General features: G+C 38.2%; 1 protein-coding gene across 1 annotated transcript in view; it reads left to right on the top strand.

Annotated features, from left to right (window-relative positions):
• The window catches only part of LOC139723262 (galectin-8-like), a 47,439-nt gene that overhangs the window by 5,110 nt on the left and 19,583 nt on the right, over nt 1–22,746 (top strand). Inside the window, exon 3 of the mRNA XM_071634520.1 lies at nt 19,500–19,591. Within this exon, the coding sequence (XP_071490621.1) occupies nt 19,500–19,591 (92 nt within the window). The remainder of the gene's footprint in view (nt 1–19,499; nt 19,592–22,746) is intronic.

Below are 22,746 nucleotides of genomic sequence, written 5' to 3'. Positions count from 1 at the left end.
GTACTTACCCGAACGGGGTCAGGCTAAACTCGGACTCGGGGATAACTCGGCTTCGCTTTAACGGCGGGATGAGTTGTAATGATTGTCCCTCTGATTGTACAGTGTTGTCCTATGGGAGCGGCCTGTATAAACTAGCGCTTCGTGTTCTGGCTACTCGCAGTAATGGTCCGAGTTGTTACAACGCGCGCATCAAAAACCTCTTTTGCGCGCGTGCAAAATTAGTGTGCGCCGATGCACTGATCAAGCACCTGTAAAACAATCAAAGGCGCTTGATAAACAACAACAAAAACTCAAAAGACCGCGCGTCTCAGCAACTGAGGACCATGCGCTGTCTTTCTGTTTTGTTTGTAGGGCAATTCCGCAGTTAGGTGGACATGACATGGATAAAAGAAATGTGCCTCTTTATCATACTCTTTAATTTAGGTTTCAACTAATGCCATGGATGTTCACCAATCATTAAGGTCTTTCAAATTCAGTAGATTTTATTTTTCATATTTATTGATTTTGCGAGATCTAAAACCATCATTGAAAATGTACTTGTGGGACTGGGGATGCTGAAATTCACTTAAATGCAAATTACAGTGGGTTCCTTTGACATTTTTTCCTCAAAGTTTTGCTAAAGGGTAACAGATGAATACATTTAAGTACTCCAGAAGTCATGTGACATTTTGTCAATTACAAAAGGGTGAAATGACCTGCGGAATTACTCAGGACAAATGTAACGTTACTAACCATGCTTTTGGGGGTCTAGCTAAGAAATTATTGGTCGAACTGCAAAAAAAAATTTGTGTGAACATTTGTCATGATGCGATAAATGAAATTAATGCAACACTTTGTTTGAAGTAACTTTAATTTTTGCACACTTTTTGTTACAAGACATTGATTTTTTTGTCATGTCCTTTTTTCGTAACGTTACTAACCAGCCTGTTAAGTTGCCATAGCAATTCTAATATTTCGTGGATTGTATCCATTTTTTTTTGTATCATAAACCTGGGAAAGATGAACATGTTTTTGTCATAATTTTGACTTGAAATGAATAAATGGTAATTTAGTAGTAAAAACAAATATCTAAATTTGTTCAAATGTAACGTTACTAACCGCGGAATTGCCCTGTACAGGATTACGTTAACATGCACTTTCTTGTCCATTCAGTTAGGCCTCATTTGGTGTTATGCAGTGGCCAGTAGAATGTGGCGATCACGAACTGCGTGTGAATTCATTGTCTGAAGTAGGGTCGAATTTTTCCCAAGACAGAGTTAGTCTGGAGCCTTCTGGAATAAAAGTCGGTTTTCCTACTATTATTATTTTTCTCAAAATACTCCAAACTGACTCATCATTCCAGCAAACCGCATCAGCCAGGTAAGTTTCTTAGTGGACTCTTTCAATATATTGCAAGAAAAAATGAAATGGTGCTGGACGGGTTCTCAAGCACTTGCCGAAACTTAGTTTTCACTTTAAAAACGTGTGAAAATGTTAACTCTGATTCCAACATGAATGTGGCATGCAGGCATACACTTCTCAGTTCATTACTATACTCCACAATTGCAAATTTAACCACTCACGAAATTGTCGCAAAGTCCCGATTCACAAAAAATTAAACTTGCTAATGGCATATACAGTACTGGAATGTATTTAGCCTGAATGCAACAAGTACATTACAACTATCATTAATTCATAGGCCCTGTCACACAGCTTCTTGAAATTGGAAGGGAATTCAGAAAAGACCTTGTTAAGTAAGATGAATAATGTTGAATTTTGGACTCTTGCTATCAAAAGCATTGGAGTGACTGACAAAATATGAGATTCTGAGTACATCCCTTGCAATAAACTTTGTAATCCTTACTCAATAAATACTGTATATGTTTTGCGATATCTGATGTGTATCGAAACGTATAATGTATAGAAGAAATTGCTTTAGTAATTTCATGCCTCTTACATCGAAATGTAATTCCATGCATCCAAAATTGGTTGCTTGCCTATTAAAGCATTCAGTGCTTCTGTATAGGTCTCGTTTGGACAAATCAATTCAATCAATTAGTCAATCAGTCCAAATTACTGGATTCATATGCTGAGATGTATGTGTCCAGCTGTGGCAGATTAAATGCCATATGTGCATAAATGTTTGTTGAGTGTCTCATCGTAAGATTAGTGATGGTGCAGCAGTAGTTTCCTCGCGTGTGACAGCACACAGTTTCTTGCCTTGTCGGACTGCCGTCACATGACATTCCTCGCAAGCTGTTAAACTGAAGCCATGATTGATTTTTATTGTTGGTTAGAACCACACAAGGCTTTTCAATTCGTGTCCCTTGATTTGATTTGTTTGATTTTAATTTGAACATGTCACCTGCCATATTTCATGCATTAAGAGTGACATGTAATAGTTTAGAGCACAATGATATCATAAACTTTTCTGCGATATGATCACAGGGGCGGATACAGGAATTCCGTAAAAGGGGGGCACCTTTACAAAATTAAAAGGGGGGGGGGCACATGTCCCCCCATTTTTTCTTCTTTTTTTTCCCTTTTGCTTACTTAAAAAAAAAATAAATAAAGGGGGCAAGTGCCCTGCCTGGATCCACCACTGGATCATGAGTGATGGTATAATACTAGTTTTTTGTTTGTTTGTTTAATTTTTTTTTTTTTTTTTGTCATTGTGTTTGTTTTTCAATGTGTAAAAAAAAAAATCATCAGAAATATTCTCTCTTTCTCTGTCAAGTATTGGGCCATACTGTGATGATACTTGTTCGTGTCATTTTGTGTGTGTGTGTGTGTGTGTGTGTGTGATATATGTAGGAGAGAGCATGTTTCTGAAGAGAGCATCTTGGGGGTGTTTCATCAAGTTAGTCAGCGCTGACAAGTTGTCAGTCTCTGACAATAACCATAGTAACAGTCAGTGACCAGAGCATCTCAGCCAATCAAAACCAAGGATTTTGCTGAAATTGTCAGTGACTGACAACTTGTCAGCACTGACTAAATTGGTGAAACACCCCCTTAATCACATGAGAGGCTGTCTTAGTTCTTCCAGAATGTTTTCCAGAATAAAATTGACTTCCAGTCATGATATTGGTTGTGGTTTTTTGAGTGAGCTTGTATGGCAGTTGAATCATATGTATGGGGCCACCAAAAGGAAAAGCTGTTTTTTCCTGTTTTACACTATGACTCCTCAATATTACACTCTGGCAATGATAAATCTTATTTTCCTGCATAATGCATTATTCTTGAGGAAGAACCAAGTATGATGCATGAACTTAACATTATAATGTTGTCTTTTTTACCAGTGAATGGTAATATAGGGCGGAGGGGGGTTAGTGGGGATCGAGGGGAGGAGGGTTGTTAAAACACTTCAGATTCTGAATTGTATTAAAAGTCAAAAGTGCACTATGCTGCTAATATTTGCCAAGAGGACCGGTGCCTTTAAAAATGGGTATCAAGTATTCAAGGTAAAGTGTGCATTAGTGGGCTTGTGTGTTTAGTGGAAGCATTATGGGCAGTATAGCTTTACCCTAGGAGGATAAGACATGCACAATGTATTGGAAGCTATCTGTGTGTAGGGTGTACGTATGTACGCATGGGGAGGGGGGGGGGGGGGAGGGGAGTATACCAGGAAATTATGGCACTTGATTGTAGCTGTGCCCTTATCTAAAGAAGTTATCTGTTATACATATGTACATGGCCATCTGATGGTCATACTGTTACGCATTGTCAGAAAATGAAACTTGTGTAGATCATAATAGGGAAAAAGATCGTTTTGAAAGGAAATCGAAAGTTGACATTTCAGCTGCATGTACATATAAGACCCAACCTCTCAAAGTGCCTTAAAGGTAATGTTTACCTTTGGGAGCAGTGATTAAAAAAAAAAATGTTTTGAGTTATCACATTTGATATGCATATCACATGTGTAGGTCAACTGTATCACAAAACATTCTACAATATGAAATTTTGGCAATAAAGCCTTAAATATAAGGAGATATCCCTATTTTTTCATTAAACCATGACTGTAGATGGTTTAGGGAAGATTTTTATGATTTGAATAACTATTGTTCACATTTTGTATATATTTAATAATGGATGACTTAACATTGATTATACTGGTTCAGATTTTTACATTGGTTGTTTCTATCCCTAACTCACATTTTAGAACTATTTTGAAGCTCACTAATGATGGATTTTTGTTTCATCTGCAAATGGTAAATTATGCCAAATTGAAAAAAAAGGAGAAATTTTGACAAGCACAATAGGTGATACGCTGATAGCGTATCACCTAATTAAGTTAATGCAGCTCTCACCATCAAATTAGCGTCGTTCGTGGTTGTGCTTTTAATGAGTCATACATGCAATAATGGTGGAATATTTGTTGATATTGAGCCGACCAAATCTTCCTGTTCCCTCATTTTGTGTAAATGTGCCTTAGTAATATTATAATAATAGTAATGATGATGATTTGATAATAACCATTTCGTTTATCATATGTGCTTTTACAGCAATCTGATCATGTTTATTATGATGGGGACAATTTTGGAATTGAATTTTTATGTACAACCCAAATATTTGAAGCTCATATGAAAAAAGTATGAAAGTATGGTATGGAAGATGAGATGCATTTTGCTGTTACAGTCGCAGCGGACGGGTGCAATTAACTCACCGTTTTCATTTTGACCTGACCTTGCTTTCCTCTTGAATGAACACGTTTCGCATGAAAACCGCTAGGAAAGTGTCACAGCAAAACTGCTGTAACTTTACTATTTATTAATATTTTTTGATAATCCAAACGGTTATGAAAAGTAAAAACCTCATGTTAACCTGCCTGTCGTTAAATAACGACGATAAAATATTCCAAAATGTAGCATAACTTCACTCTCAAAACGGAAAATAATTGTCAGAAATCGTTGCTAAAATTCACATTTTGACTTCGTGAACAACAAAAAACTTTCAAGTATGTTACTAAGTATGTATTTCTTTCCGGAACTCTAAAATATCACATTCGAGAAGTCATGCGTCCGGATATGTCTGGAAATAATCGAAAGAGGTGCACTTTCTAAGTTCGTTCCGAGCACGAAATTTCATAGTCATTCGCACACGGGAAGACAGGGTACAAGTCCATGTACCCACATCTTTGTCGCTCTCATGTCACCTGTACTTCAGTGCCGTACGGCACTGTTGTACTGTAACGAAAGTGGGTTTAATTTCCCTTGCTTCTGATGATGAGAATACAGGGAACCTTCGTTACCAGTTAATGAGAAATGTATTGTAAAGCATTGCACCACACACTCAGCATGCAGTTCAATCGGACAGCTAGTAGAAAGTGCATGCAGCCACCTTGCATCCCACAGTAACAGTACGCTGCATTGCATCGACCAATCAGCTCGCTGGATCGAAGCAGCATGGGAAAGTCCATTCATTGCGCAAGCGCAAATCAGTTTTTCTTAGAATATGACGTCATTATTCTGGTCTGCTGCTCCGAGATTTCTGACAAGATACCTCATTTATATTCACTTGCAACTTCAAAAATAGGTCTTCGGCAAAGCGAGCAGGGCTACATTGACATCCGCACATGTCTTATGAATATGTATGTCAAGTTTCATGAATATTAAGTGGTGCGACCAGATGTGTCTGGAAATAATCGGATGTTTCTTTTCCGAGACAGCGAAACATGAAATGTTGAATAACTTAGAAAGTTCTTGATCGTTTCTCGTGATTTTCCGTATGTAGATAGAAAACATATTTTTGCATTGATACTGGAAGGTTGAGCGATTTTGGTCAATGTATAACGGAGATATGAGAAGGTGAAAATTTGGTGAAAATGAGAACGCCCGATGCGCACTAGTGTACTGCCTCGATGACGGTTGAAAATTCAAAACGTTTCGTGGGTTTCGGAGGAGTTAATTATAGTCGTCCGCTGTGACTGGTCAACCTGACTTTGATCAAGGCACACACACACACACACACACACACACAAAATCATTGATGTACTGTATGACATGAATAGGATGCATGTATCATGTGCTAGTTTTGTTCACATATAAGTGATTTCATCTCATTTTTTTTTGTTTTAACAACAAATAAAGAGGGGGCGCACACCCAATGCATCCCCCCCCCCCACGATCCACCACTGCATTGGATATTACTACAAATATTAGTACATAAAATGTATTCAAGTACACACAGTGACATAATAAACTGGAATTAAAACTGAGACATGCAATGTACCGTATGTCCCAAAAAAATTACAATGGGGACCATCTGCAATGGTAACTTTAGAAATAGTGATTCAATCCAAATAAAATTTCAGGGTATGAAACTCTAACTTATTACCAACATCTTACTGAAAATCCCATCCAATTTGCTTCAGTGGTCAAAGAGAAATGAGTTTGTAGAGCATGTCAGGAATACCTTCCCTCCAAGTTCTGTCCATTGTGTTCACACATAAAACGTTCACAAGAGCATCCATGAGTGTTACATTTGGAAGATTGAATCAGACCCATGACATGCTTTACAAAGATCCACAATTCTCTGTGACAACTTAACCAAATTGAATGGGGTTTTCTGGTAACTAGTTCCAAAAATGTTTGGTTGCCAGGGTCATGAATTTTAAGATAGATACTGTATTGGATGCTCTAACTATACAACACTGATAGGAAACACTAACTGGTAGACATCCTGAAAGCAAGACTATTTTTCTATGCTGTGAAGGACAAAACACAGTGCATTATGGGAGATTAGGGCCGGCACGCGGCCGGCACCTGTCTCAATGTATTTCTAATGGCATGAAAGAAGAGGTACGGTCCGCCAGCCCACTCATTTGTCAGCCCACTTTAAATGTGTACATTTGACATTTGTCAAGTCTATGAGAGAACACGTATGGCAAGTCTTCTGATTCCGAGAGGCTGAGAACAAATTTGATTTGGCATGATAATTCTTTTTTTTTTTTTTTTTTTTTTTTTTTTACAGTGCAATCACTTGGGAAGTGCAAATTCTTTTAGCAGACATCATTACACAGGCATTTTCCCCTCATTTTCTGTCCTGCCTTAAAAGCATACACTTTATCACATTGCCCCTAAATTGAAATTTAAAGCAGCTTAAAGTCTGTGATATAAGAGGCAACTTCTTGAAACTTGCTTAGTAAGTAGGCTGGAATTCACCCAGGTGGACTTGTTCTTAATAGTGAAAAGGCAAGAAGTGGAAACTGTGACTTGTTAAAACTCACCCTGAAACCTTCTCAAAGTTAAGAAGATGAGAATATTGCAACTTATTGTTTCCATGATGCCTTTTTTTTTTTCGAGACTACAACGTGATAGGGCATTTTGTTAAACTTGCCAAAGCACCAAGGATCTCTCTTGCCCTACATAAGGTACCAGATTCAGGGTAAACCAAGTTACTTACCATCATCTGTCCTTAAAAAGGCACCATGGCATGCCATATATATCTCAGCAGTTAATATGTCTTTTTACCCCGTTTCAGCTTCTGTAAAATTTACCCTGTTGTGTGATAAAGAAATGCAGAAATGAATACAGGAAGGAGATAGTTGTGAGAGAGAATGATCCCACATTGCAACATGCATTCCTAACAGTGGCCTAATCACTAGTTGTCATGCTGAGAAGTCTTGTTGGAAAGGGGGGGGGGGTGATAGAGAGCAAATCCAAGGTAGATGCAATCATGTAGATGGATGGTGGCCTTAACCCATAAACTGCTGAGGACCACTTTAGATAGTGATAATATCAGCTTGTATTTTGTTGAAAACTCGTGGTATTTTACTGGAACATAATTTACTTTTATCAAAGTAATGCAGAAAAAAATAGTTTCTTCATAAGAATGAAATATATAAACAGCTACAAATGATGTCAAAATATGAATTTGCACAGAGTGCCACAAATAAATCATCATTTTGGACTACAGAAACATTATGCAATCATGCAAATATCTTAGTAAGAAAAGATATAAATGGCTAGAAATTTGTGCATCGGTTTCCTAAGATACTACAAAAGATTTGTAGACCTTACAGTATCATTTGAAAAATGTTCCACATTTTTTTTATATATATTTTCTTTTTTTTTTTCAATATGAAATTTTATATTTGGCATGGAATATTAAATTGATATTTGAAATGTAGAGTTTTAGGGATATTGATAATGAATAGAGATTTGTAGATTGACTACTGTGGTATTATAAAACCAGGGAGGTGGGATTCCCACCTGATTAAACCAAGAAGATTAGAATGACATATATAAAGAGAAAGCTGAGCCGGCAGAAGGTAAAGACAGGCAGGCAGACAGACAGACAGACAGGCACAGACAAATAGATAGTGATGTGTGCAGATAAGGTGCAGATAAAAACACAGGAGCCTTGGTAGGAAGATTACATAGAGACTTTGGGGGGGGGGGAAGAAGTTAACAACAAGGAGACAAAGAGAAAGAGAGAGATTTCTTTGCATACCACGTCTCTCTGCATTGAACTTTGTCCCCTCACGTGCTTGATAAGGTGTAGGGAAAAATTGGAATATCATGTCATACACATAGTGTGTATCTACCTTGCATGCACATGAGCCATGGTAGAAAAAAAAGGTGAACAAACAGAGCTATACCTTTTGGTATCATATTCTTTGACAACTTTTTTTCTTTATTACTTGTCGAGTTTGCAAGGTTGGTGAAGGTGTGGTAGGCGATAAATTCCGCCAGCAGTGAGCAATATCATATAGACATACATTACAATCTCCCCAATAGATACCAGTATTTATGTATGCTTTCATTTTCTCATTTTGATAATAGCCGACGTAAGTCAAATAAATGCAAACAAAACGACAAAAGTGAAAGAAAATTGTCTGCTGGAGTATCTTTTTAATCACTGTTCTGATATTATATTCCTCATAACTACAGTACTCATAAGCTATGTTTTACAGTTCCATGACATTTGCTCCTGCTACAATTGCTCCCATGAAATATCTGCATGTTGTATGCCAAACATAATGTCCTCCCACAAACATTACCCTGTCCAAACAGTAATCCTAATCCTCATGTCAAACTAAACCTAAAACCCTATCATATAAACCATAACCATAACCCAAGGTTCGTGGAGAAAGTAAGACCAGAGCAGTTGTCACAGGAGCAAATGTCATGTCACCTTGTTTTACATGGTGGTCAGATTAAATGGTAATAGATTAGCATATAAAAAATAAGTGGTAAGATGATTGCAAAAAAATATAAATTATGATCTTGCAGTAAAAACATGTTTCCATGCTCCAATCTTCCCTTAAAGTAGGAAAACTATGAAATGACATTTTGGGTCAAAGCTGTCAATTCCTGTAGTATTTGGATCAAGGTTAGCTCTCATGTAAGGAATGAGTAAAGGTTTATGTAGGCTGACCAAACACTTGTGCAAGCAACCATGTGTAGTGATATATGTGGGTGTTCCTTGTTCTCTTTTCCCCCCTCAATACATTTAGCATTTGGAGACAAAGCAGCAAGGCTCCTAGGAATGTTTGTTAACCCAGATAAAACAGTTCTTTTCCACGTCCCTGGTAAAAATGGTTATTCTTCATTATTTATTCTTCCCTTTTCCTCTCCCCCTTCCATTTTTCAGTTTTATACACAATTATTAGGGCTGGTCAGAGTTGTCAATGACAGTGACAGTACTATTGTAAAAGTGGATATTTTCACGTGACTAATTTTTCACGCTCGGCCGAGTAAGAAGAGTTTTGCATGTTTTTAATTCCGCGGAATCAAGACATCAGCTGCTGGAACACATGGCAAGCAAAATTATTGATGTGCTTTTATTTTCACGCTAGTTTCTGGTTGCGCGAAATGCGCAAAATTTTCTACACTGCAAAATTTTTCACTTTTACAGTAGTCATGAGTGCAAATAGACCACTGGGTGAAAAATATGTGTACTAAAGCTGAACTCTAGTGGGGCCCCAGAGTGGGAAATATTTCAAATGAATCCTTCGCTACTATTATAAAGTAACTGACCATTTACATAGGGATGGACAGACAGACAAACAAACAGACGGAGAGGAGATGCATGGGTCAAGTCACTCCTGGTCACGTGTGTATCTGAAGTCATTATCTCGGGTTGACCTTTTACTGTACATGTGGTCCCTGTCTCTCTAATCAGGCATCCTGATTATTCCAGTGCAGGTTAACCCTTTCAGTCCCACTCCTTCAAAATGCTGTGATGGTGATTGTCGGAGGATGAGAGAGTGATGGGTATCTAGGAGATGGCCATTTGTCTCCAACACATTATTAACCCATTCAGGACGAGTCCCGAGTATACTCGGGTAAGCGTCTATGGGAATGCGTGTTGTAGGAAAATCAAGCTGTCCTCAACGGGTTAAAGTTGTATTCTGAATACTCATTTAACCGTTTTTAAGCCATCAAATCACACATTTATAAGTGGTTGGTTGGCTGCTGTTTCCTTTTTTTTTTACTTTAATCTCCATTATGAAGAGTTTGTTTCAAAAGTTGTCCATTTATAGCTTGATTGTAACTGCATCTCTATCAATAAGCATTGTATGCTTGTGTTTTCCCATACCTGACTTTGACATCGGTTCACATGCTGTATAAGCTGTTATTGTTGCAAATTTCACAAATCACAGGAGGATCCCAAACTTAACAAATGTCTTCATGTGTTAGGGTAATAGTGCAGAACTTACGTTAGCAACGGCATCAATTCGCGAAAACAACATCTCGCCAAAAATGTCTATGACCTCCTAATTCGCGAAAATATCTGAAAATACAGTAGAGTAACTGCGTCAGTAAGCGGCCGTGCAGCCGTTCGCGGCAGGTACAACATACACGGTAATATACAGCTAAACACAGCATTGCACTGTTACATGCACACTACACATATACTAACACACTAGCAATCAACAAAAACCAACCGATAAAATGGGCACGATCTCTGACGAAAGTGAAATTTTCTCACCTAAATGACGACATATCGCATCCAAAATGAAATTTTCGGTACTTCTTAACATAACAGTAAAGAAACAATGGTCCAAGAAACTGGATTTTTTGTCGTTTTCTCGATGTTCATGGATTTTGAAAACATATCCTCACGTAAAATAGAATTTTCGCGAGCCGATGTGGGCCGCCATTTTTTTCGGAAAGTGGAGTTACCATCGAAAAAAAATGAGAAAAACACAAGAAAGACATCAACAACACCGCCAGAATTGCGATCTTGTTTGCGGCCAATGCATGTGCGCACGCTATTTTCATGTGCTTTCGCAATGGGAATTGGCGCTTACGCAATGTTCGCGAGACATGTGAAGGCGTTCAGCTAAAGATCGCGGAGCACGCGCGTATTGCATAGGGATTGTACATCGTGCCGCAAGCAGAAATACTACGTCGCATATCGCCCTTATCGGCGAAAATTGTGCCGGGTTTTGCCCTGGTAAATCATGAAAACTGCGTTGGTCAATGGTAAATTTCTTTCATAAAAACAATTGCGTTAATGAATAATCTTGTCTATGATATATGAAATGGTTGAAAATAATTTGCCTGATTTGTTTACAAGTTGGAAAAACCCTTAACAATGCTTAAACTGCCGCAAACGGGATATTTTACTCTATACAGTATTCTGTGATGGGCAATTCTGCTCCCAACAGGCCTGAGCTAGTCATAATTTTTCGAATACCTGGTGGGCAGCAATTGAAGATTGATTCAGTTGGACCAACCTTCCTTTGACATGGTCTTACATGCTATCTTGTCTTCCAAGAATATGACTTGTATGTGAAAAGGGAAGAAGGAAGAAGGATTGCAGAAGAGTAGGAAGGAAGAACACTTGTGCAGAATGATACAAAAACAAGTATTGCAAATATTAGAGTCAATGATCAACTTGGAACTACAGAATGCATAGCCCTTGGAAATTTAATTTGGAGTCTGTTAATTAAGAATTATGTGAGTTTACAAGCTGGCTGCAGTGTGTGTTCTGGTGTCCGTACAGACATCTGCAGTCTTAAATGTCAGTAAGCAGTACACCGGTACACAAGGGTTGATAGAATAAGCCAGTCCAGAGTTAGCTCATGGGCACATTGGTACGAATGGCCTTTCTTTTTTTCGCAGTCATTTAGGGGCACTTCACTAGATTTTTAGAGCGACATTTAATTGTACATATAAGCTTTACCTAACAATTTATGGGATTCATCAATCCTTTTCAGACAAATAATGAATTTGCATAGACCAGATGACCAGAATGATCAATCAATCAATTTACATTTGGGAAGGTATCTATTTCGTTATTTTGCATTGAATATATTAACAATTTCTTTCTGTTGATTGCTAAATACCACTTTTGCTGTCAGATGGATGTGCTGGCAAGCAGCATTTATAAGGATTACATTTTGTGAATAATCATTACATCACAGATGCTTATCCCTGTGCATTTAAAAACCAACATGCCTGTTGGTACAAATGACTTTTTTTTTTCTGCTCTTGTGCCAAGTGGAACTGCAAACTAGCTTATTGTGGAAACACAGGTTGACTGATGCTTAATAATAATTATTGTCAGGAATATATTGAAGAGTCAACAGAGTTAGACAGTGTGTAATACATTTCAGTTTTGATAATTATGCACAGAGGGGCACTTCACCACAGAACCTGTAATGTTACCTACATGGCGTTCTCTGCCTAGCTCTCTTCTATTTGCCTTCCCACCCCAGCTTCAGTTTCTCTCTCCCATTTTGTGCGGCTGTGCATATAGTGAGGTGCTAACAGTAGAGGGGTGCCTGTACATAGAGGTCCCACTAACGGTATTATAGTACCTTTGGATATGATGTAATGGCCTGAAACACCCACTCACAGTAAATATTTGCTTTGACGAAAAGGGTCTCATGTGCTTTCCGCATGAGGACCACGTCATAATCAAAGGTCAGAGAGAATGGGGCCAAAGTGCTGACCTGGGGGGCATGTGGAGGCTCAAGTGCAACTTTGAAATGCCTGGCTTGCCCTAGTTTGCAGGCACAAACCCTTGGTGGTCGTAAAGGAGTCTGCGCCAAGACTACTACATGCACCACTCTGGCACTGTCCCATAGGCCCTGTGTTGAAGCTTCTCCCAACATAGGCTTGCCCCGCCCTCCCCCCCCCCCCCCCCCCCCCCACATCAGTAAGGGTAGGGCTGGAGACACCCTGAAGTGATATTGCCATATTGCAGGGCTGCACACTAACCCATTTTTTCTACTAGTCCAACTTGTCTGTTGGACCAGTAGATACCCAATTTTTCCATTTTTTACTGTTTCATTTCAGAAGAAGTTACTGGTCTGACAGTGATTTTGACTGGTCAGGGACCATTAGACCAGTGCCAGTGTGCAGCGTTGCATATTGACTTTTAGTTTCGCTTTGACTTACGGTAACTTAAATTTTTAACTCGTCCACATGTAACATATCTATTACTTGCCTGACTTACCTCATGATGGTTTATATAGGCCCTACCATAATAAATATACAGATTGTATTCACCGAGTCTAATTTTGTTGCAAATCGGTACACCCTGACAGTTTTTTGAGTGGTTAAATTTGTAATTAATGAGCACAGGAATGAACAGAAAAATGTATGCCTGCCATGTCGCATTGCTGTCAAGATCAGAGTTAATAATTCTGCATATTTCTAATTTCGCAAATAGCACCCAACTTGCCAAATTTGCAAAATAAAAAACTCATGGAATATTTGGGTTATATAGTAATTATATGTATATGTGTGTGTGCTTTTTTTTTTCAAGTGGAATCCAGACTAAGCATGAGCCATTGTATTTTCAAACCATGTTTCATATTGTATGTATAGGCCTACTTTTGTGTTTCAAATGTCTTTCCTTACAAGCAGTAAGCTTCTTGGAGGTTTGCCCAGTGTATAGCAATAGCTGCTTGGCAATGTACACAAGCTGGAGTGCAAGTATTCATATGTGTTTAATAAAAACAGATTTGTAATGAAATACCTCACCCAAAGTTTTGTGTGTGTGTGTGTGTGTGTGTGTGTGTGTGTGTGTGTGTTGTGTTGTGTATATGAAAAGTAAACCCATTGATGGAAACATTTTGAGAAAGGACAGTATATTTCATTGAGGTGGATGTGGCCAGTTCAGGATCATATTACTTGTTCATGAGAGTGTATAGCAGGGATACCATGTGATAATATGATATAATGCCAACTCACCCTACCAATGGAATATCATTCATTTGGACCAGGCACCATGCAGCGGGAATGAGAAGGCAAAACCAAACCATGCAAGATAATTGCTTTTTCATGGTGTGGTGTCTTGACTAGTTTTTGGCGAGTGCCCACTTCCGGAGGAGGAAAAAACACACCAGGATGTGTGTGCTTGAGAGGAAACCATTTTTGCACTTTAAATATGAAGATAAATATTGCAAGACAGGTCAAATTCACCGGAACACATAAAAAATGGTTCAAGGATGTGGTGGAGAAAAAACAATAACAAACAACCCACACAAAATAGAACAAATATTTAGATTTAACACTCATTTTGAATTTTTTCATCACAACTGAGACAGCACATTTGTTCATAGAGTTTCTCCTTTTTGTCTCGCCCACCGGAGGTGAAGGCGAGACTAAGGGATCCAAATGGCGTCCGTCCGTCGTCCGTCGTCCGTCACAAATGTTAAAGTTTACCTGCAAGACTCTCTTATGATGCATAACTTGGCAACTGTTACAGCAATGGGAGCCACACATAGGTGATAGAAGCACTAGGGGTATCTTCATGTTATGGTGTTGTCAGAGGTCATGTGATGATGTCAAAGGTCATTTGAGGTCATATATTAAAGAGTATGTGCAAGACTCTCTTTTCTATGTTAAAGTTTACCTGCAAGACTCTCTTTTGTCAAATAACTTCACATAAGTTGCTTGGATTACAATCTAACTTGGGTCATATGCACTGGGGGTACCTTCATGTTATGGTGCTGTTGGAGGTCACAGGATAAGGTCAAAGGTTATTTGAGGTCATACGTTAAAGTTTACTTGCAAGACTCTCTTATCACATGTAACTCGACACATGTTGCTACAATGGCAATCAAACTTGGGTGATGGATGCACTGGGGGTACCTTCATGTTATGGTGCCGTAAGAGGTCACATGATAAGGTCAAAGGTCATTTGAGGTCATACGTTATAGTTTACTTGCAAGACTCTCTTATCACACGTAACTCAGCACATGTTGCTACAATGGCAATCAAACTTGGGTGATGGTAGATGTCTCTTGGGAAGTTGAAGGTAACCACAAGGTCAAAGGTTACAGACAGGGGTCAACGAACTTTTAGGGCCCAATGTTAAGTTTTTAGGGCGCATTTCGTTTATGGCTCATAACTTTTGATCCCTTTGTCCGTTTGTGACCAAACTTGGACGGTAGATGTCCCTTGGGAAGTTAAAGGTCATCACAAGGTCAAAGGTCACAGAAAGGGGTCAACAATTTTTTAGGGCCCAATGTTAAGTTTTTATGGCGCGCTTCGATTATGGCTCGTTACTTTTGATCCCTTTGTCCGTTTGTGACCAAACTTGGATGGTAGATGTCCCTTAGGGTGTTGAAGGTCACCACAAGGTCAAAGGTCATAAGCAGGTCAATTAACTTCTGGGAGTTATAAAAGATATTAATTCCTTGTGCGCGAATGGGCGAGACACAATTTGGCGATTGCCTTGTTTTTCTCATTTGTTCAGAAGTTTAATCTTTTATATTGAACTCACATAGATGCTACATGTATCTCCTCCTCAAATCATAAATATGCAAGGTAGGATAAATTTATGGGTTTATTTCCTTTCTTTTTCGGGCATGCTTGCTGAAAGTATCGTCAGTAGGTCTCCATTATATGTGACCCGTACATCAGGAAGCCACAAAAATCACCATACATGGGCTTTTAGTGAAGGAATAATTCTTAAAGAGCAGACTCTAAGTATTCTAATGATGACTCAATACAAATGGAATTTCTTCACTCTGCTGTTATGATAGAGAGTGTGTACTCCCTCTGAACAAAAAGAAAGGTTTTACTGAGAAAAGAGGCATTAGAAGTATAGGATCTACCAGTATTCAAGTGCTTAATCTCACCTGGGCGTGTCCTGTACAATAAATGACACAAAGAACAAAGTATTAAGCTCCATAAAGATCAGTGTAAAGGGATTATCAAGTTAAGATGAAATTAGCGCACTCATTGGACATATTCAACATCTTACTAGCTACAAATCTTTCATGAAATAGGATCATCCATTCAGAAGTGAAGTGAAGAGAGTGTGCTCACAGTTTGTAAATCTGTTCAGACTGAAAAAAAAAAGTGTTCTTGAAAAACTGAAAAAAAAAAACTATCCTGAATTTCCCATTCATTTTATGATCTCAAATTTTAGCATCATAATAGAGAGGAATTACTCTTTCATAAGATTTGAAAAACTGGAAAATGACCAGGTTGACCTTTTCACTTTAATATTTTGAGTCTTCATGTAAAATTGAGTTGCATGACTTTTTGTTGGTATTGTGATGGCACGGTCATGTACACTCTTGTACATGTACATATCTGCAGTGAAGTATGTAGCAAAATGTAGCAACGCTATACTGTGTACGCCGAATATTTCACAAGGTTTTTATTTTCGCGAATTTTGCGAGTCAGCTGCTATTCGCGCAATTAATAACACACGAAAATATTGACTCTGATTCTGATATGAATGTGACGTACGCATACACATTTCTCCATTCAGTACAGGACTCCACGATCACGAATTTAACCACTCGCAAAATCGTTGGGAAGTCTCGCTTTGCAAAAATTTAGACTCGCGAAATATATGGCGTATACAGTATTTTATGGCATGGCCATGCTTATAAAAGCTGACTACCAGATAAACACAGTTTTAATAAACCAGGCTTTGAAGCTTACAGTAAATGCAGTAATGTGTGCATTCAAACACTCAAGGTAATAGCACGAAAGCAATATACTTCAGAGAAATAATAGCAGTCAAACTCAAGCAGACCTCAAGTTTTATACTTCTCACCAAGATTAATTTACTTCATGTTGATTTCCTAGTTCAGGGATTAGCTTTCTTTTGAGCATTACATATGGTGACAAGTCACAAATGATAGAATGAAGAGAGAAGAAGGTAGATAAACAGTGAAACTGAACTTGGCTATTAAAATCTATAAACAATCACAGCACTTCCTCCTCAAAAATAGGAAAACAAAACAAAAACAAAACCCCAAAACATACAGTGCATACAGATTGTGTGACATCTTATTTGTCATAAATGCCACATCTCCAGAATGAGCTAGACAGAGTCCCACCCCAAATAAACAGGCAATGCACATTTTAGAACATTCTCAGCGACTCATTTTTTCATACCATTCCCTTTGTATGAAGTAACTCAGCTCTATGCATTTTGGTTCATGCTGACTAGAAAATATGATTTACAAAGAAACGTGCCCGTATGGCAGCGGGAAACGAAAACTCAAGGAAAATATAGAGAATACAATGAGGGAAGTTTTGAGGTCAAAGTGCGTCGAGCACCTTTCAACATCCGTTACTTGTTGACAGCGCTTATTCCATTCTGTTCCTCCCCCCCTTTGAGTATGTTATAATACATATCTACTTGTCGGTCCTAAATCTCATACACTCATATCTTTTTCTTTTTTTTGTTGTTGTTTGTCTCCTCCGCCATCTCACTCAGCTGCTGTGTAGCCATTTGAAGCCACTATTCTTCATTGTCTTTTAAATCCATATATCATCCACTGGGCATCTCAACCATCATATATAAAAAAAACCTCCCAACTCAAAAATACTGACTTTAGTTTTAAAACATTGCAGGTATTACTGTGATCCCAAACAATGTTTTTACATTGATTGACATCAACTTGACATTATTTTGCAGAAAGTGTTTTTATTCTTCTAGAAATTAATGTTTTGCGATACAAGGTCTTGTCTCACCAGGGGCAAAAATGTTCTCCTCTGTAATTCTATAATACTTGTGACCAGTCATATATTAGTTACGTTCAGACGGCAGGCCCTAACCTCGAGGTTTAGCTCTTGCCCCCTAACTACGACGTGTGTCCACACGACAAATCTTAACCTCGAAGTTATGAAACCTCGAGGTTAAGCTTCTGCCCCCCTCCCCCCCCCCCCCCCCCCCCCCGTAACTACGAGTGGGTCCCACTCGATGTTAAAACCACAAGTTTCAGCCCACACTGCTAACAAGGCGTCTATTTATTCTTTAGTCCAACCCTGTCGGACTCGCTTACAGGTACTCTTTTTCTCTGTTATGGTATGCAGAGATAGCACTGCACTGATGACTTTATGCCTTTATGAAGATATTCGTCGAAAACATTTTTTTTTTCTTAGCGTCGGAGAAGAATATAGAATACAGTAGCGAGTTCGACGTGTTCAGTTTCAGAGATCAAGCGCATGGGAAGAAAAGATGATGTTGTGTCGTGCGTCATAGGTTTTTCACGTGTAGTGTATTTATGGTGTACGTTTGGGAGGTTGACCCGGAAGCAGAGGGAAATTGTGGGGATGGAGTTTACGGCGAGGTCACTCTTAACTTCGAGTTCGTTGTTTTTTGTGTCCACACAGTGCTTAACTACGAGTGGGGACCCCCCGCGGCTCGTGGTTAGAGCACTAACCATAAGATTTCTCGTGGCTCGAAACATCGAGCAAACCTCGAGGTTTACTAACTACAAGTGCGTCTTCACGGTCCCTAACTACAAGCTCTAACCTCGAAGTTTCCTAACTTCGAGGTTAAGGGCTCCCGTCTGAACGTAACTAATGTGAAAGCTTGATAAAGTTATACCAAACATCAAGTATCAGTATTTTCAAATTGACCAGACTCTAACCTTTTTAAATGATTAATTTAGTATGTTCCATTTTACATCTACTGTGAAGCAAGGAATATTCACAGCAAGAAATTATCTTGAGTTGGAGCTGACATTCAGGGCATGAAATTTTCATAAATAGCCACTGGCATCCAATGCATTGCAGTGTAGACATGAACTTGCATTTTGATTTTGGGAATCTTGGCTCTTGCAAAATGAAAATGCACATGAAATTTGTGATAAGAATTATGGTAAGAAAGCTGGTCACTGTAAATATAGTACTATAGGTTTGAGGAAACTTGCTTTGGATGATTAGATGCAGTCTGGCATGCATGAGATGAGAAATTCAAATGCAGAGGGTTAATTCAAAATACAACAGCAAGATGTTCTTTGAAACCTGGAAAAGGAATTAAGATGTGAAACATTGAATTTGTTACCATATACCGCGGTTTCATATTTATTTCCCATCAGCCAAATCTTCTTGTTTGCAGGCCATTGTGTCGTGAACCTTGTCGGGATGATGTGGGAAGGGGTCAAATTTAAAATTATCTTTGTTACTTTGGCACATTTTAAAATAACTATTGACCCTTGTTTTCAGCCATTGCACTGACAACTATGTCAGGATGATGCACCAGGTTACATTCGAAACTATCTTTGTTACTGTTGTCTATGATGTCTCATTCACTATGTTTGCTTTCTCTTCCCCTTGTCTCCCTCGCTTGCTGACATGCAGCCAGTGCCCTTCATCAGCTCCATCCATGGCGGGCCCATGAAGCCAGGCATGATGATCTTCATCAATGGCTTCGTGCCAGCAGGAGCAGACAGGTCAGTGAAGTTAACCCCGCCCCTCCCCCCCCCCCCACCACCACTGCTACTGAAGCCCCTTTCAACCCTGCGCTCATCAGTCAATCCATAGACTTTAAGGGTGCATTTGTGCTCAATTTTATGAAAGCAGAATCAGAGGTTTGAAACACTGATTCAAGATGCCTTTCACAGAGATACTGTTTGTGCTCACCTTTTTCAAGTTCTAAAAAGCCTGATTATGGCCCCCAAAAAAGTTCAGCATAAACACACCCACTGTCTCCTGGAGTAGTGCTTGCCACACCCATCCCTCTTTGGTAGTCTCCTAGTCTCCTGAAGCATTCCATTATCCCGTCTCACTCCCAGATGCTGTTCATCCCGTCATAATTCTTACTTTCTTTTGTTACTTCGTTGTTGTTATTTGCCCCCCTTTTTCCCACATTCCAACCTGTCAATGCTCAGTTTTCTTGGATTACAATGTGATTTACACCAAAGAATATGCCTTGGATGGAGAGGGAAGCTAACCGGTCATAATAGTAGTTCCAGACAAGCTAGGAGAGCATTTGTTTGATTCGGACACCAAGAATCATGTCCCATGATTTATGTTGTTGTTGTTGTGAAGACCTGATGTGTATTTTGATATCTTGTGCCAAAGGAAATATTGATTGTGATAATAATGACAGTGATAATGCTTTAAACTTTTTCATGCAGTGGTTTGTAGCAAGATGTTTTGAGGGTTGTGAAGGACTACTCATATGATAATAGGCCTTACATTTGATATACTACACTATGCTGCAAAGTGGCCTATATCTATGGGGTGATGTTCAGTGTTCCAAAAAAAAAAATAGATAAGGTTTGTTAGGTTTCCAAGGTTCATGTATCCCATTACACACAAATCTTACATACCCAGATGTTCATTAATCTGAAAATGAAATGATATGCTGGTATTGTATTACCTCATAAGGTCTGTTACTCCAAAGGTTTGGTAATCAAAAGATAAAATAAGGTCCATGGTTTCGAAAATCAAATGTTTGTTTTTCAAAATGTTGGTTAAAGAATTTTGAAAATATATTCTTTAATCTGAAAATGAAAGAATTACAAACCTTATTCCATTTTTGGATTAACAAACTTTTTGAATAACCAGCTTTTTTCTCATTTTTGGATGAACGAACCTTTGGAATAATGAACATTCAGAATGACAAACCTGAATAATATTTGATATTCCGTCATTTACAGATTAACAAACTTATGCATTGACTTGATGAATCTTTGGGATAGCGAACTGTAACCATCTGTACAGGGTTTCCAATGTCCTAACAAGTACCAAGAGCAATAGTGGAATGATAGTGATGTTCTGTATATGGCAACCAATTTTGTTCTGTACCTGAAAATACTTTCCCTTTCCTGCAACGTGTGATGAGGTGAAATACGTTGTCTTCATTGGTGGGTCCTTACGCAACATTTACTCAGGAAAGCAAATTAACAAGGCTATCGAAAGTCTGTCTTGTCAAACAAACACATTTCATGGCCTTTGTGACTAGATGATACTTTTAGTCCAGTCAAAATATGAAATGACCCACAACTAATTGCAACAGAAACGATTCCACTTGCATTTGCCCCGGAAGAGCTATCAAAATAACATATTAAAAGTTCCCTAAAATTCGAGTGGTGGATCAGTGTCTAATTTGCATAAATTCAAGATGGCCGCCGTACAACCTATTTATGCCTATATCTGGGGATATGTAACCCACAGAAAGTAAATTCCGGTGTCTAATCCTATGTTTTTTAGGTCAAGGAATACAAATATGTTATGTATAGCAACTTTCAAACATCCTTTTATATAGTTTTTGCATATATTTGCATATAATTACATGCAAAATGGTCGCCATATTGCCTGCGCAAGCCCGTATCTTCGTATATCATTAATGTAGTACACTCAGGAATAAGTCGCTATATATCTGGACATAAAACCGCAGAAAATAAATTCTGGTGTCTAAACCTATAGATGTTTTTTAGGTCAGGGAATACAATTATGATATAAGCAGTAACTTTCAAACTTCCCTTTATACATTTTTTTGCATATATTTCCATTCAATTAAATGCAAAATGACCGCCGTAGTGCCACTACAGGCTTATATTTCTATCTGTAAAAGGTACCTAGTGATGGTGTCTGTGGTCTTAATTTTACTACTGAGAATCACTGATGTAGAATACGTTCCACTCAGCAATAGTTACCTATATTTCACTAAAAATTTGCATATATTTATACATAAATCTATTCAAATTACTACCGTGAATATGATTTCAGATATACGAATACAAGCTGCAGAAGGTTGATTGTACTGTAATGTCTCATCCAAGATATCAAGGGAAAATTGTTATACCATTTAAAACCTTGATGATTATCCTACACCTAGTGTGTATATTCTTGCATTTATTAAAAGTATTGTATTACATTGTACTCACATTTTCTTGAGATACAGCCTCAAAACAGAGAACAACTGTAAGTAGCATCGAATAGAACATATCTTTATTAACTGTAGATTCAACTTATCTTCCAAAGTGTGCTCAATAGGTACACAAATATTAAAGTCTAAAATTATGTAGTAGGAATCGTTAAAATATTTCATGATTGCATGATATCTAATGTATTATGTTTTGTAATTTGCCCTCATGTTTACTGCTTATTACTTGTGTCTATGTTGCAATTCTTTATTTCTTCTCTCTTTTTTTTTTTGCCAAGGGGGGGGGGGGGCATGTCATCAAGTTCATGATTATCCATAAGCTACTCTACAAAAGTTTAATGAGTTTGGACATATCTCATATAGCTTTCAAAGTGTGCTTACGGTACACAAAAATTGGTCTTAAATCATTCAGCAGGGTTTTTTTTTTCAAACATCTTTTTTCTTACCTACGATGATTTACATCCATGTTTAGTTGATACTTGTGTCCTTTGTTGCAAAACTTTTGGTAAAGGCATGTTTATCAATGAGCAACATATGACCGTGATAATTTGTATGGAAGTGGATTTTGTCATATCACAAAATTTTTAAGGTATGTAATATTACAATATGCAATATTTTGTCATATCTGTTTCACCCAGTGACTCACTGAAAATGTAAAACATTGTGATTTACAGCCAGATACAAAGAAAAAGAAAAAAAAAAGGAAATGCCTTA

This window comes from Diadema antillarum, unplaced genomic scaffold, assembly GCF_040938485.1.
Source record: "Diadema antillarum isolate AM-2024a unplaced genomic scaffold, OU_Dant_1.0 scf00000183, whole genome shotgun sequence".
NCBI classification, from domain to species: Eukaryota; Metazoa; Echinodermata; class Echinoidea; order Diadematoida; family Diadematidae; genus Diadema; species Diadema antillarum.
This window is presented reverse-complemented; position numbering and strand designations above follow the sequence as displayed.